The following is a 16,109-nucleotide window of genomic DNA, read 5'->3' as shown; positions in this document are numbered from 1 at the left end:
GGTTTCTGGGGGGGTTTTGAGTTCCTTTTTTTTTTTCATTGTCTCCTTAAGAAAAGCCTCATATCTAACTAAAGCTGTGCTGATTCTGTCACATTATTTGGTGTTAAGTAAACTGGATAAAGCCAAACCAAAATGACCAATCTTACGCTGGCTCTTTTCTTTGTATACAATATAAAAATATTTGAGGTAAAAACCCATGTCAGTTTAAAGAATTTACAAAGTGGTTTGCACATTTTCTTAAAATACAGGAAATGAAAGATGATGCAATGGATGCTCTTCTTGATACTCTTGGAGGACCTGAACCTGAACCTGAAGAAGATCCTACCCCTATTGTAGAGGTGTCAGAGGTAACACCTCACTCCTTTTTTACCCTGGCTTCCAGGCTCTGGCTGTGGAATCCTGAGTTTCTTTGTTAGACACTGGAAAAATGTGTAAAATAACAAGTAAGTTGTACCCAGGATCTCCACAGAAAGTGATTTTGATATCAAAGGCCAAAGGAATGTGTGAGCCTTCAGTGATTAAGAAAATGTAAAACATTCAGAATCCCAAGTGGGTACAGGTGGAGTTGAACATGTAAGGTGATCTGGAAAATTATGAGCATGTAATTTGCTTATACAAGCAAACATACATATATGCATATAAACATTCACAGGTAGATACAGCTCTGTTTTAGTTTTTTTTCCCCCCCCCAGCACTCTATAAAATTTATAGCAAGCTTTCATTTTGCACATATTTGCTGTTTGATTTTTGACTTCCAATGTGTGTGCTCCTTTTTCATCAAACTCCATTATCTTTCTAATTTGAGTCTTTCCTTCACTGTCTTTTGAGAGTTTTGTTTTTCCCCAACAGATAGAATTTATACAGTTACCCTGTGTTTGCATGTTAAGCTTTAACTTTTTGTTTTAATTTTGCAAACTCTATCTGTAATGATATTTAGAGCAGTTTTTTTCCTGTCTTCACTTATAGCCAAGCAAACAATGGGGAAATAGTAAAAAATATTCTGTTGCTGAGCTAAATTTTGACTAAAAAAGAGCTTCTTGTGTTGCACATTTAGTCAGTCTGGGCCTTCAGATAACTTAGCAGATGATTTCTTCATTAATGAGGCCCAGAGCATTAAAAACTTTGTTTTGGTGCCAGTGATGGAAAAAGACACAGAATTATGGGTTCTGTAATCAGAGTGCTGAAGTGCAAGAAAACCTGACAATTTTGTATACAGAAAAATTCTAAAAGTGCCTGCCACAAAGAGCTCTGAATGCTGTCTAGAGTGTTTTAGGATTGAAAATAATTTAGCCATATTTATATATGGCATTGGATCTTAAACCATTATGATATTACTAGAGACAATTGACAGGAATAAATTGGGGGATTTTAGTATCTTGCTACACAGAATGACTTCATCTGATGCCAGTCCTTTTGTACACAGTAGGCAGAAGAATCCTGATAGTGGAGTTGTGTAAAGGGAGCTTTTATTTTAATTTCTTTAAGTGGTTTGGTTTTTTAATGTTGTTTCTTTTCAAGGCAAAAGCCAAAGAGAAAAAGGAACAAAAGGCTGGAGAGCGTGATGATACAATACCTCCAGAGTACAGGTTAACACCAGAGTTGGTAAGTTTTTCATATCTCCATTGCTTTGCAGGCAGGGCGTTCTGTCTGACATTTTCTTTCATTACAGAGAGGGAGAGAACATGAGGAAAACAAACTAAACTAGTATTTAATCAATGGCTTTCTCCTTGGTGATTCCTGTACTTCTTATTTCCTCATCTCCCTTTGTGGGTATCACTGTTTTTTCCAGGAACTCTGGGCAAAGATCTCGTCTTATCCATGAGATGAGTGAGTCATCTCAAATGGCAAAGTCACTCGTTCCTTCTCCAAGAGTGATGTTCCGTGTTTCTGGCATTAAATCTCAGCCTTGTGAAATCCATCTTTTTGCAGGAGTGCTCTTTGGTATCACTTTGTAATGTAACCTTAAAGCACTGATGTAAAATAGTGGGAAATTATTTGGAACTGATAGGAAAATTGCTTTTTTTTTTTTTTTGATTGTCACCCAAAGTGATGGAGATTGAGTCAAAGTCAACCAAAACAACAGCAGAACACTTTTTGGTCTCTTGTAATGTGCTGACATCCCATTTGCTTTTTTTGACCTACATATCTGGCCATGTAAAAAATTCCCCAGTTCGGCAATTCCTGTCACTGATTAATTCTTGAGTATGTGATTTACTTTACCTTATTTTGCTGGTGATTATGGAGTAAGGTATGTCTTGTAACAAGGGAAAAATGTCGATAATATTTAATTTCCTTCTAGGATAAAGATGGAAAACCAATATTGCCGAAGCCTGAAGAAAAACCAAAGGTTAGAAAACTGACAATATTGTAGGAGTGTGGCTAGATATCCTGTTTTCTCCCTCTCTGTCATCACTTCTCTCTGTACCATGATGTAAGTCTCTTGGTCTTGTGTGTTTTACTTCCTTGCACAAAACCTGCTGGTCAGAAGCATCAGGTGGAAGTTGATTTTATGAAATTCACTTGTCTGTGAGTGAAGAGCTCATGCAAGGAAAAGATTTAGCAAGTTCAGGACAGGAGAGATTTACAAAAATTATTGCTGACTCAAAAAAAGGCTGTGTGAGGAGTTAGTATAAAGTATTCAATGAAGGTCTGTTGGAGCTGCTAAGGATAGAGAGAGGTGAAGCAGGAAAATCTTTTATTTTCTTGACAGTTTCCTCTTGCTAGTGATAAAATATAAGGGAATAAAGGAATATTCCTTTATATAAAGGAATATTTCCTCCTGGAAAGAAGGAAAAAAAGCTGCTGGGGACATTTTCCTAATCGCAAAGAACAACCTGGACTTTGTAAAGAGTATCCATCATGGCCTAGGAAGTGCAAGAGAGGATTAAAATACTGAAAGAGACAGCTGTAAATACTAGTTTTAAAGGCACAGAAAGAAAGCAAAGGAACTGTGCACTGAAGAAACTGAGGGCTCCACTTTGTGAGCTGAGGAATCTTGCAAAATTTGGAAAGGCACAGGAAATCTCTGCTCTTCTTAAATGAGTATGAAGGTCAGGACCAAGTTCGAGTCCCTTCTGGAGTGAAATCTGATGTTCAGGGTTAAAGTGTGGGCAAAGTGCTGGAAAAAACAGACTTTTAGTCTATAAAAATTGTTATTTCATGTCTCAGACATGTTGATTGTCATGAGTGGTGGATGTTTGAGAGCTGGACAGAAGGGAACTACTGCCAGGCCTGTCATGAGGAGGAAAAGGGAGCAGCTCTGCTGTGGGGGGAACTAGGCCCTGCTGCCAGGGATCACCACTAATATTGAGATCAGCAAAACCAAAATCATCAAAATTCCAAAAGCTGTGTTGATAGCTGTGTTAAAAGCTGTGCTAATAGCTGGGAACCATCAGCCACTTGCTGTTCTTCCACGATTTCTGGTGAAGGCAAAGTCCTTCCTTCAGGAGTTCAGCTGATGTTTGTCTTTTTTTGGGCCTCCACTCTGTGTAGCCTTAAGCAGCGGCATTACTCTTAGTGAATAAAATTTGCTACCTAAATGCCTTTTCTTATTCAGTGTCTGAAGGAGGATTTCAGGCAATATGAAAAGTGGGGCCTTATGTGTTTATGTGGGGCCTTATGTCTTTGTCAGGTGTCTCAGACTTTATCAAGTGTGAGACACTTGATAAAGAATTAGGGAAAGGGAATGAGGGAGGGATTTCTCTCTCAGAAATATTATTTTATGCATTATGAGTCTGTTCCTAAGGTGTTAAGTTCCATGCAGCAGGTGAATGGCCATCACTGCTAGCAAAGACTTAAACATTTAGCTTTGAACAGCAATTTGAAGGATCCCAGGAACTTCAGGTATATGGATGTAGGCATGTATGGATTGCAGAGGCCTAGTTCACATAGCTTCATTAGATTGTAATATATCACAAACAGCAGAAAACTAAAACAGAATTTTTATTCACCAAAACACACACAGTAAAAACAACTGAGTGTCTGCAGTCAGTGGACAGGCTAAGGGAACTTTCAGGGAGCTCTAGTTCTGCTAGTAAATATTAGCTTTTTCTTCCTAATTAAGAGGTTGTGTTTTCCTTTCCAGTAGCCCTGTCTTGAACATTATATATCTGGTTCTCTATATTATGTTTTGTATTATATGTACAATTCTCTACATTATATTGGCTTATGGTAACAAAGAAACTTATTCTGAAGTGTGTTTTTCTTAATTTTATGCACTGCAAAATTAATTCTGTTCTGTTGCCCATAATTGTGAAAGGTTATTTCAGTATAAGCTACAGATGTTTTCCTGCTTTATGGGTAGCTGTAATACAGTTCTTGAAAAAGAGGCAGTGAGTCACCTGTGTCATGCTTTTTTGTTTGTTTTTTGGATTTTTTTTGCAGCCTATGAGTGAATCTGATCTTGTTGATGAATTTTCAAAGGACTTTGCCTGCCCTGCACAGCCTGCAGTACAACCCAAAGCACCAAAGCCCAGCAACACATCCAAAGTAAGTCTTCCTGGTTCACTGGAGAAGCTGACACTGACAGTTTTGCTAAGATTGGGTATTGATTGTGTTCTTTTAAAAAAACCGATTTTCTTCTCTTCCTACTTTACCCTTCCCATTGCCTTTAGTGGAACATAAATATTGGCACTCAGCTCTTCATTAAGCATCTTCAGCCTTTAAATTTAGACTTTTCTTTCTCATTTAGTACTGTATTTAGAAAAAAATCAGCCCTTTAACTGGCACATTTTAAGTTTTCTAAGCATATTCCCTAAAATACAGTGTAAATTGTTCTGTTTCAGAAGCAATCAGGTTCTGTTTCTGCAAAAGCTGCTGAGGATAAGGTGGTCCCCCGTGCCACAGCTTGCACTGTGCAGTCTGCAGCTCCTGTGTCTTCAGTAAGTAGTGGAGCCCCTTCCGCTAGAGCTGAAGCAAAACTCAGTGTTTCATTTATGGAATGGTAGAGCATTTACTACCTAAATGCCTTTTCTTATTCAGTGTCTGAAGGAGGATTTCAGGCAATGTGAAAAGTGGAGCCTTATATGTTTATATGGGGCCTTATGTATTTATCAACTGTGAGACACTTGATAAAGTTGTCAGGATGCTCATTTCAGTATAGCATGTTCTTCCTCTGTTGTGGTAACCCACAAAGGCTGAGTGGTTTACAAAAACAAAAAAAAAAAAAAAAAAAACAAACAAACAAAAAAACAGAAATACAAGTAAGCACAAACTGAATGGTCAGCGACCTTCCCCAGAGAGGAAGCCAAAGTGATAGTTCTGTGGTGTCCTGTGCTCTTACTGCCCTAAAGGGGATGCTGTTTGTGAACCTAGTAGGGACTGCAGGAGAAGACAAAGCCAGGTTTCTTCAAACTAAAAATTGTTTTTTCCTGTGCAGGTTGGTCCTGTGTCAGATGAAGCACTGGAAGCCTTGTCCAGTAGCCTGGGAAAGAGAGAGCCTGATCCAGATGAGAAAAAGCCTGCTGTGGACAAAGTTAAGGTAGAGAAAAAAATCAGACCTCAAAAAATAGACTGTTGATATAATTACCTTCAGCACTACTCCATTTCCTCAGGTCATAAACAAAGGAGACATTACATTTTTTTTACAAACAAAATGTACTGTTGAAAGCAGTTTTGTTCTGCTTAGGAAGTACTAGAAGGATTTCAGCACAATGAGTACATTTTCCTAGTAATTCTGACTATTTCAGTGCAGTAGTTCCCTCAGTTTCTGAAAACTGCATTTTGTTGTGTCCTGCTGAACTGAAGCAGAATTAAGATGCACATCAGGGCTAGCACACAGTATGGTCCTTTTTCTGAAGGAAACAACTTTATGATGTGGGGTTTAAATTTGTAATTATGCACAAAACTTTGGGGATTTATATATTTAAATAGGGTGCCATAAATAAGTCACTGAAATCCTGTCCAAGGGAATGCTGTTCATAGGCACAGTCTGAGTGCCCCCATGTGCCACCCTAAACCAGAGGAATTGGCTGGAATCAGAAACAGCCCAGTTGGAATTCTGTTGAGCAAAAGTTCCTAAAGTTGGTTTTAGTCCTTTCTCTTAGTTGGCATTTTCCCAGCATAACTTGTATGGGGATAATAATTTTTGAAGTGGGCCACTGATTTCTCTCTTTAGCCTTCCTTTGCATGCAGCCCAACAGCTGTTGAGTGAATTCACAAAAATGTCAAGAATTAAGACTCAGAGGTATTTTTGATTTTTTTGACCCCTGCCTATTCACTTACCTCTGCTAGCTTCACTGAAATGGGAAAAGCTGCTTCTAATATACAGAGGAAGAAACAGGCAGGGGAATGAGAAAATGCTTTCTTTTAACTTTTGTGAGATTTGTATGTAGTGGTTGTATTGAATGAGAAAGACCAATTAGAATCGGAGAGGACTGAAGGCTGGAAGCTTGCTCATGTGAATTTTTATGGGTAATTGTTTTTCTTACTGTGATTCCTGTATTTTCCTTCACAGGAGAAAAGCAAAAAGAAACAACACAAAAAACTGGGTGAAGAAGAAGAAACAATTCCTCCAGAGTACAGATTAACAGAAGCCAAAGTAATTTATTTAATGTGCTTATTCTTACTTTCATTCCTCAGAACGTGTGGGTGAAACTGAGACTCCCATTTCATTTTGAAACGCTGATGTTTTGGTTCAGCCATTTTTATAATATCTAGAAATTCTGGTTTGTAGCTCCCACAAATATCTGTCATCTATCATTGGATGCCTGCATGGGCATACAAACGGTTTAGATGCAGGTACCTGCAGATTAATAATCCTGAGATTTGTCCACTGGAGTTTTTCTGTAGCTTCTGGTACTTTAGAAATAACTTAATTATTTAGAAATAATTAAGTTATGACTGGTTAAAATTGTTAGAAATAATTAAATTATGATTGGTTAAAGCTGTTAAGAAAACCCCAAGGACCTGGATGTTTTAAGTGGCATTTTGAGTAGCAGCAGTAGATGCCATAGAGGCTGCTGGTTATGTCCCTGTCCCCTGTAACACTTTCTGTTGCTCAGAGAATGCTCCCAGGATGCTTGAATTGCATGGCTGTTTAAAGGTTAATGCAAGGGATTTTTTTTCTTTATAGGATAAAGATGGAAAACCACTCCTACCAAAACCAGAAGAGAAGTCACAGGTAAAAAAAAAAGTGATAATTTCAAATAACTGTTTCATTCAAGACTTACTTAACAAGTCAGCAGTGTTCAGTTTAAAAATGGGATACATTGCCTGCTTCCTTTTTAAGAGATAAAGAGACTTATAATCTTCTTTTTCTTTCCAATGGCAGCCTATGAGTGAAAATGACCTTTTAGAGGGTTTGACAGAAGGATTCTCCTGTTCTCCATCACCACCTGCACCATTACCTACATCAACTGTACTAAAGGTGAGTATGTTAGATTTCTGAAATCTGGTTTTATTTTCAAGTTGTTTGAATAATCATGACATTTTCTATGTTTTCTTCATATAATGTTCCTTAAATGAAACCCAATCACTAAAAATTTAAAATACTTCTTGTAGTAAGTTAATAAAAGAACAGGACTTTAAAAAACAAACAAACAAAAATATGTCACTAGTTATGTGACATATTTTTTTACCAGTTGCTTGCATGAGTACTGCTTTCCAGCTGAGGATTTTAAAAGTGTTTTTTGGGAATATTAAATGGCTTGGTGAAATCTTAGTTCTTTTGGAGTCATGTTAAATCTTTTGGAGTCATGTTAAATCATGTTTAAACTTCAGCTGTGGTGAGGTTTAACCCAGAGGTTGATATGGAGGAACAAAGTGAGATGAGGAACAGTTGCACAGTGTGGGGGGTGTGTTTCAATCTGAAATAAGCAAAGCTCCTCAAGAAAATTAAATCCTAGAAATCATCTGTGTGGGTGCTGTGTTTTGGATGGTTTCTTTGGGTCTAATGAGTGTTTTTCTCTGGTTTCCCTGTGTGCCTTGTTCTTCCAGAAATCCAAGGGTGGTGCCAAGCCTGCGGGTTCCTCGGATGTGATCTCAGCTGCTACGGTTTCCTCTGTGCACTCAGCAGCCCCTGCACCTTCTGCCACTGTAAGAAACCTCTCCTGTAGGTTCTTACCCCAAAACAAGGGGCTGAGTAGTGAGGAGAGGCAGCCCCGTGATCTGGACAGTGTGACCAGTGTGGACTGTTGCAGAATTTAACAATTTATTGCTAAAAATGGCTATTGCAGAGAAGGAAAATGTTCCCCTGAGGAAAAAAAAAATGGAGAAAAAAATAATGAGTGGACACTCCATTTTCAACAGAGTTCCACGGGCAGTACCATGACCCCCCTTTGAATACCAAGGGAACTTTCCTTCCTGGTGTTTATTGTAAATTTGCTCACACATTTTGATCCATGCTGAGGGATCTTCCCCTGGTGCTCCCAGCCTGGCTTGGGAGGGGAATATAAAGCTCCTCCTGCCTGTGTTGGCTTTAAGGGCTTCTTTTCTATCCAGATTCTGTATAAAATTGCAAAATCCATGGTAACTACTAAACAACAATTGCCACACAACAATTGCCTATTATTTCATAGATCTGTTCTCGTTACAGCAGCTAGGCTTATTTATATAAAAAAAAAGAAAACCATTCAAGATAATTCCATAAGCCCTTCTTGAAATTATGTTTTCTGTAGGTCAGAAATATTCTGTATTTTCCCCCCATCTGTTCTGCTACACTGCAAGTACACTAGGAGTGCTCTTTGTTCACTCAAGTTCTACAGTTCATTAGCCAGTTCTTACAGTAGATTGATGAATTACATCATTTTTGCAGCAGATGTGCTTTCACAAATGTGTTTCTGCTTTGTTAGGGAGGAAAAGAGATGGATGAAGCCTTGGATCTCCTGTCTGATTCCCTGGGACAGAGGGAACCTGACCCTGATGAGAACAAACCAGTTGTGGATAAAGTGAAGGTAACAAAAGGCGTTCTGAAACTTAAGCAATTTGGGAAGAAGGAAGGATGGGAGGGAATAAACCAAACCAACAAAAAAAAAAAAAAAAAAAAAAAAAAAAAACAACAAACCTCCAAACCCCCCAGAATCTACAATGGTTCCCATATGCTCACAGGAATATATGGCATTGGAATTGTAAGAGTAAGGTAATTGGAGAAAAAATTCCATGCTCTTAGGTATATCAATCACTTTTCAGTCTTCTGGATTACCTGTGTGTTCTGAGAAAGATGATGATTTGGTTAATATACTTCAGCCACTTGAGGGCAAGTGTTGAAATGTTACGGAGATTTGAAATATTTTTAGTTCAGTGCTTTTCATTGCCATTATTATCAATTTTCAGGCGTCTTCTCAGGCTGCAGTTTCTAAAATTGATTTTCTGGCCCTCTTTTTGTCAAGCTTTGACTTTTATAACCACAAGTTCACTTAATCGGGCACATTTTTAAACTTCCTTGTTTCTGCTGATTTTGTCTTCATTTAGGCTTTCATAAAATCCTACAAAGGCCCTTCTGCTAACAAGAAAATAAATTTCTGCATAATAGTAGTAATAAATTGTAATTTGAAATAGCAAAGGTACAGTACATTACTGGGGAAAATCAAAATGACCATATGCTGCCTATCAATAAGTTTAGGCTGGAATCTTAGCTGGAGAAAAAAGAAAAAAGAGATACTAAAATGTCTGCATTAAGAAAGACAAAAATGTTCTTCAGCAGTCTGCTTAAAAACCTCCCTGTGGTGTTCTGTGTGGCATCTTCCTGGTCTGCTGCCAAAAATCAGAGCAGCACAAGTTGAAAAATAAATGTAATTTTAAAAACTTTCAGGCGTGAAACACATTTCATAGTGAAATGAATACATGGGGGTTTTCTCGGTAGTTTTAAATTTTTAAAGTGAAAAAGCATATCTGTCCTGAATCTGATATGCCCTCTGACTTGTTGATTGCTAATATTTCTAACATGAGTAATAAAGTTTTTTTAAAAATTAAATACTTTCAGGAAAAGGCTAAATCTGAACACAGAGACAAGCTTGGAGAGAAGGATGAAACAATCCCACCTGACTATCGGAAACTTCTGGAGTCAGGTGAGCAGGTAAGGAAAAACTTCCCTAGTTTTTATTTGAACAGTGGAAATTGAGTCTGTCTGAGCCAGTCTGTCCTCTTTGGGATTACAAGTGGAATACGTGAGTGTCTGTACTGAATTATGGTAAAAAATACAGGAATATTTTTCAGTGAGAGTACCTCTATCCTCACATGCTTATAAGTCAAAAAAGAAAAGGGGGAAAAAAACCCACTTTTGTTCTGTTGGGGTTTTTTTCTTTTTCAACTGGGCAGTCTGAAAAAATAAATCACTTTGAACTACTAAAGAAATCCATTCAAAATGGTGCAGGTTCATTGACAATCTCTTAACAACACCCAGTAGTGCCATATGTAAATACTTGTATTTTAAAACTGATCTGTCTGGTTGAAAATGAGTGAGGATCTGCTTTTTTTGTCTTCCCAAGAGTAAACCAGCAAAGCCAACAGCAAAGGATGACATGAAACACAAAGGAAAGAAGGTAACATTTATGTTGGGGTTTACTGAGGGGTTTTTTTATATTTATGATATTTATTCTGTGGGTTTTTTCATGCTGTGGGCTCTAATTTTGTTTCCAGGTTGTGTCACTGTAGGCTTAAGGGGTGATTAATTGCAAATATTCATAAGTGAAGGCAGTAACAGGAACAGTAGTGGACAGTAAAACTTTTTTGAGTAGTAACTCTTCCAAATAAATGCAGTTTTTATGTACAACTGCATTATGAATGTTCAGGAAATCATGCCTCTTGGGAACCTCAAATAGATGTCTCTAACACATGTGTGGAGTTCACGTGTGCTGCTTTTCTTCAACAAAAGGGATAATTAATTAAACCAGATATTAGTTCCTGAAACACTAATTTGACTCTGGGAAGCTGGGTTGCACATTTTGTGACTTCAAAATTAAAATTATTGCAGAAACCTACGGATGACAGTGCAGCTATTGATGCCTTATCAGGTGACTTTGATACTTGTGCAAAGGCTCCTGCTACACCCCAGCACTCAAAGGTAAGACATTTTCTGCTAATAACTTGCAAAACAAACAGTTTTTCACTCCTTGCAGTAGCTCATTTTAGGTTTACAGGAGGCCTGGTCAGATGCAGGGATTGTCTCACTTCTGCAGTGGGAGTTGGATGTACTTTGCTGTGTACTAAATATTGTTGGATGTATTTTTGTGTTCTAAATATTTGGAAGAAGGACTGTTTGTGGTAATTAGAGCCTTTCAGACAGGCTCGGAGGAGTAAGTTGAGCAGAGAAATGTGGTAACAGTTTTAGGAGTGTTCATAAACTGCAGAGGGGCAGAGAAAGCTTTCCTCAATGATAGCAGGCACCCTGTAGCAATGGTTGGGAGACAGCCCAAGGGGGTTTTGCAGGGAGAAAAAGCAGGGAGCAGGAAATACTTTCGGATGTGTTAGGGAAAACAGTAGAATTGACAGGAAGAAAGGAGAATATTTAATATTTTTATTGATGACATGGATGAGGGCCTAGAGTCCTTTATTAGCAAATTTGCAGGTGACACTAAGCTGGGAACGTGTGTTGACCTGTTAGAGGGACAGAGGGCTTTGCAGAGGGACTTGGAATGGTTGGATGGATGGGCAGAATCTAATGGGATGAAGTTCAATAAGTGCAAGTGCCGAGTCCTGCACTTTGGCCACAGTAACCCCCTGCAACGATATAAGCTAGGAACGGTGTGGCTGGACAGAGCTCAGGTGGAAAGAGCCCTGAGGGTGCTGGTTGACAGTCGGCTGAACATGAGCCAGCAGTGTGCCCAGGTGGCCAAGAAGGCCAATGGCATCCTGGCCAGTATCAGGAACGGTGTGGCCAGCAGGAGCAGGGAGGTCATTCTTCCCCTGTACTCAGCACTGGTCAGGCCTCACCTGGAGTATTGCGTCCAGTTCTGGGCCCCTCACTTTAGGAGGGACGTTGAGATGCTTGAGCGTGTCCAAAGCAGAGCAACGAGGCTGGTGAGGGGCTTAGAACACAAGCCATATGAAGAACGACTGAGGGAGCTGGGGTTGTTCAGCCTGGAGAAAAGGAGACTCAGGGGTGACCTTATCACTCTCTTCAACTTCCTGAAGGGTGGCTGTGGTGAGCTGGGAGTCGGTCTCTTTCTCTGGGCAACAACAGACAGAACAAGAGGACACAGTCTCAAGCTGCGCCAAGGGAGATACAGGCTAGAATTAAGGAGGAAGTATTTTACAGAAAGAGTGGTCAAATACTGGAATCATCTACCCAGGGAGGTGGTAGAGTTGCCATCCCTCAAAGAGTTTAAAAAAAGACTGGATGTGGCACTTGGTGCCATGATCTAGTTGAGGTTTTAGAACATGGGTTGGACTCGATGATCTTAAAGGTCTCTTCCAACCTAGCATTTCTGTGATTCTGTGAGAAGGAATGGACTGGAGAGGCCCTGCAACTGAGAAAAGGAGCAGCAGCTTTGAAATCAGCTGAATTCCTGGGAGCAAAGAGCTGTTTCCAAAGAGCTCTGCTGGCCACTGCAGTGCTTCCCTCAGGCAGCGGAAGGCAGGACCACTGGTGTTTCAAGTCCTGCTTCCTCTGCTTGTGAAATCTAGGGCTAAATCTGCTGCTGCAGCATTACTGCGTGGTGATAAAGGCAAAATCTGCCCATCTCTACCAGGTTTTTCTGATGTAGTCTCCTGTCAGCACGGCCTGTGCTGCTGCCAGACCCACTCAAAAGATTGTGTTTTGGCAGATGTCAAAGCAGGAGGCACCAGTGCTCTATTCTCCTTGTAACTGTAATTATTTTTTTTCTTTGGAGTGTAGGACAAAAGTGGAAAGGAATCTACGACCACTAAACCAAGCTCAAAGGACAAAGGAAAGCCCAGAGACCCTAAAACGGTACAAACACATTTATGGAAGTATGGGCAGTCATACAAGAGGGGCAGGGGGGCAGCTGGATTTTGGGCTCAAATTACAGGGTTGTTATTTTCGGGGGAGTTTTAAATCAATATGTTGAATTTGATCCATTTTTGTAAACATGCACATAGGAGAAAGGCCCCTTTCTATTTCAAGGGAAATAAACAGGGGCAAAAATATATGTATATTTCAGACAGAGTGTTGTCCTCTGAGAGGCTTGTTCAGTGCTCCCCAGGCTTCTCCTTCCCAGATTTGTAGATCTAAGAGTGCATATCTGTAGCTGCCTTGGGCAGGATCCCCGCTATTTCTCTCATTTCTTGACAGTTTTAAGTAACAGCATCCCAAAAGTGATTAAAAAGTACTCCAACAACCACAGCCAGGTTCCCAGGTTACTATCATAATTTTTTTTTAATTAGTTAAGATCTACATACTTTCGTTTAAAAAGTATGAATGAACATGGTGGAGAAAGGCAGGCATCTGTTTTTATTTAAAAAAAAAATGGGAAAAAAAAGAGGAGAGAAGGGGAAGGTAAAAAGAGTTGTTTGCCTTTTTTTATCCAGAAGTAGAGAAAATTGATTCAGGTCAGGGTGAAGCTTGTTCCATCATGTTGTTCTCACAGAGGGTATGTGCAGTAGATGCCTGAATCAGATTGATTGCATCTGCTCTGGGAGTTCTACATTTCACATGTCAGTGATGGGATTTCTGATTGTTGTTATTATTAAATCATCACAGGTGCCTTTTTTTGAGACCCCAGAACTGACTGGCAGCTCTCAGTGTCAAACTGAGGGGTGTCTTTATCTCCTCTTCAGGAGGATGTTCTGAGCTCTGGCCTGATCACTGGTGTGGGTAAAAGGGTGTTTAGGAACAGGGAATGACGAGGTCAGGCACAACCCACTCTGTCTGAAAGAAAGCAATTGATGGTGACAAGGTGAAAATATCTGTACACAGCAGGAGTCACCAATACTCTTTCTAAACTATCTGTATTTCAGGTGCGGTTTGTATTTATGTCTGAGCTGTGAGTCTGCTAAAGCCTGATTTCAGGTTTTAGCTTGGTTCAGTTTCTGATTGTCTCATCCTCTCCTCAGGCAAAGGGACAGTCCTCCAGCAGCAAATCTGAGAAGCAGAAAGCAAGCTAAACGTTAACCTAACCAGGTGAGATTTCTTCTTCCCTGCTCCCTGGGCTACCACAAAGACAATTTCATGCTTGTGAATTAAAGCTGAGTTTTGCTAGCAGTCCGTGAAGCAAACCAAGGCATGGTTAAAACTACTACGAAATCAAAATGCTTGGGATGACTTTGCCCTTCAGGGTTGCCAGGCAGGAAAGGTTTTTCACATCCTTTATCCATTCAGTTTGTACAGAACTACTTCATGCAGCTAAACTCGTTTAGCCTGGAATTCCAAGCATTCCAAGGTGTAACATGCTGCTTCCCTAAGACATTTTCACAGAGTAATGAGGATCAAGCACATCTCAGCTGGGAGCTTTGATCTTTAGGGTACTGACCTTGTGTCATTACCTCTGCTCTGGACCCATCTGGAGGCTTAGTTCCCATAATTCTTCCCAGATTTACATTGTGAGTTTTATTTCCAATTAACAGAAGATGAGCACTCTGACTTTATTTTGTTTTGTTTTGTTTTGTTTTCTCCCCCCACCAGGATCCTGCTGCATCGTGTAAAATGTCTTCTTTCTGTGGGTGGATGATTATTCCTGAAGAACAAAAGCTGATGACAAAAGCACATAGTTATTCTGGGTGGTTTTTGTACAGTGATACTTGCTGGACTTTTCCTCATCTTTTCTTTTTTTCCCAGTAGTAGACTCAGGTTTGTTTCTTTCCCCCAGCAATTCAGTTTATTAGGTCTCACACAGTCTGACTTAGTTGTAATTTCCTTCAGCATTCAGGGGGAAAGAATGCTTTCTATTTGCAGGAAATATATTGCATCAATGAAGAGCTATGCCAAAAAAAAAAAAAAGAAGAAAGAGAAAAAAATGTCTGCAGACTTTTGCACATAATCTTCACATAGTGCCTGTAAATCTCTGAAGAGTTCATATGTGCTAGCATTTTTTAACGTTGCAGTGGATGCATTAAGTGTTCTGGAATATAGTGAGCTCTAGTTACCCTCAGCTGGGCTGTGCAGCCTTCTGCTCAGGCCAGCTCCTGGTGGGAAGCTGCAGGCCAGCTGTGGGGTGGCTAAAGAGTGAGAAATTGGGGATTAGCCGCTTCTTCCAGCACGTCTGGACATCAAGCAGGTATTTGGGATGCTGCCTTTAGCAGTAGTTAAAACACACTAGGGCAGGACTTCTTTTTTTTTTTTCCTAATTATTATTATTACCATTATTTCCAATCGTATCTGTACTGTTATCTCATAATTTCAGGAGTCTCCTGGACTGGACAAATCACAAATGTAACACAGAGGGTGGGGAAGGAAAGGAGGGGCGCAAGCCCCCCAGCAGCGATCAAAGCTCAGCTCCAGGGTCGGGCTCCTTTTTACCTTATTTTGCACTGTTTTCCAGTCCTCCTGTTCCTGGCACTCCATCAGGGAACGCAGGGATGGGGCTGAAGGTGTTTGCTGCAGGGAGCCAAGCCCCACTCCTGCTGTTCCCTGTGAGGACAGGCAGGGCCAGGCGCCTCTCACGGGCCTCCGTGGGCTTTCCTCCGCCTCCCTGCCCTGCAGAACGCCCTTCTGCTCATCCTGAGTCCTGCACAGCCCTGCCCTGGCAGCACAGCCCGGGCTCTGCGGCAGGGATGGCGCGGGCACTGAAGTTGGGGATATTCAGACTCGTGACTGTACTTGCAGTCTGCACCATGCCGCTCCAATAAAGTTTTTAAGGATGCGCTGTGCCCTTCCTGGCTTTTCATTCATCACCGCTGCTCTCAGGCAGGAGAAAGCCTAGGAATAATTTAAAAAACCCTCACAAATGTTGGCATATTAAAATTGAATCTAACATTTAAAAAAAAAAACGGCAAAATACAGAATTGCAGAATCAGCTAGGTTGGGAAAGACCTTTGAGATCATGAGGTCCAAGCTATGACTGAACACCAGCTCGTCAACCGCACCATGGCACTTGGTGCCACATCCAGCCTCTTCTTAAACACCTCCTGCAACTCCACCACCGCCCTGGACAGCCCCTTCCACTGCCCAGTCCATCTTCCTTTACATTTTGGTGAAACTTTCCATGTGGGTGACTCCAGGAAAGCCTTCACAAGCTCAGCAAGACCCTGCTACGTTTTTTTTTTTTTGCCCCTTT

The 16,109-nt window shown here is 40.4% G+C and overlaps 1 protein-coding gene across 1 annotated transcript in view; it reads left to right on the top strand.

The window, feature by feature from the left end:
* CAST (calpastatin) overlaps nucleotides 1–15,695 on the top strand; it is a 54,003-nt gene extending 38,308 nt beyond the window's left edge. The window contains exons 14-30 of the mRNA XM_064736310.1: nucleotides 249–347; nucleotides 1,519–1,602; nucleotides 2,300–2,347; nucleotides 4,384–4,488; nucleotides 4,785–4,880; nucleotides 5,378–5,479; nucleotides 6,455–6,538; nucleotides 7,073–7,120; nucleotides 7,271–7,366; nucleotides 7,936–8,034; nucleotides 8,790–8,891; nucleotides 9,920–10,012; nucleotides 10,425–10,478; nucleotides 10,910–10,999; nucleotides 12,768–12,847; nucleotides 13,951–14,017; nucleotides 14,519–15,695. Coding sequence (XP_064592380.1) covers nucleotides 249–347; nucleotides 1,519–1,602; nucleotides 2,300–2,347; nucleotides 4,384–4,488; nucleotides 4,785–4,880; nucleotides 5,378–5,479; nucleotides 6,455–6,538; nucleotides 7,073–7,120; nucleotides 7,271–7,366; nucleotides 7,936–8,034; nucleotides 8,790–8,891; nucleotides 9,920–10,012; nucleotides 10,425–10,478; nucleotides 10,910–10,999; nucleotides 12,768–12,847; nucleotides 13,951–14,008 — 1,338 coding nt within the window. The 3' untranslated portion in view covers nucleotides 14,009–14,017; nucleotides 14,519–15,695. The remainder of the gene's footprint in view (nucleotides 1–248; nucleotides 348–1,518; nucleotides 1,603–2,299; nucleotides 2,348–4,383; nucleotides 4,489–4,784; nucleotides 4,881–5,377; nucleotides 5,480–6,454; nucleotides 6,539–7,072; nucleotides 7,121–7,270; nucleotides 7,367–7,935; nucleotides 8,035–8,789; nucleotides 8,892–9,919; nucleotides 10,013–10,424; nucleotides 10,479–10,909; nucleotides 11,000–12,767; nucleotides 12,848–13,950; nucleotides 14,018–14,518) is intronic.
* The last annotated feature ends 414 nt before the right edge of the window (nucleotides 15,696–16,109 follow it).

This window comes from Zonotrichia leucophrys, chromosome Z (genome assembly GCF_028769735.1).
Source record: "Zonotrichia leucophrys gambelii isolate GWCS_2022_RI chromosome Z, RI_Zleu_2.0, whole genome shotgun sequence".
NCBI classification, from domain to species: domain Eukaryota; kingdom Metazoa; phylum Chordata; class Aves; order Passeriformes; family Passerellidae; genus Zonotrichia; species Zonotrichia leucophrys.
The sequence above is the reverse complement of the archived record's forward strand: the minus strand, read 5'-3'. Positions and strand labels throughout refer to the sequence as shown.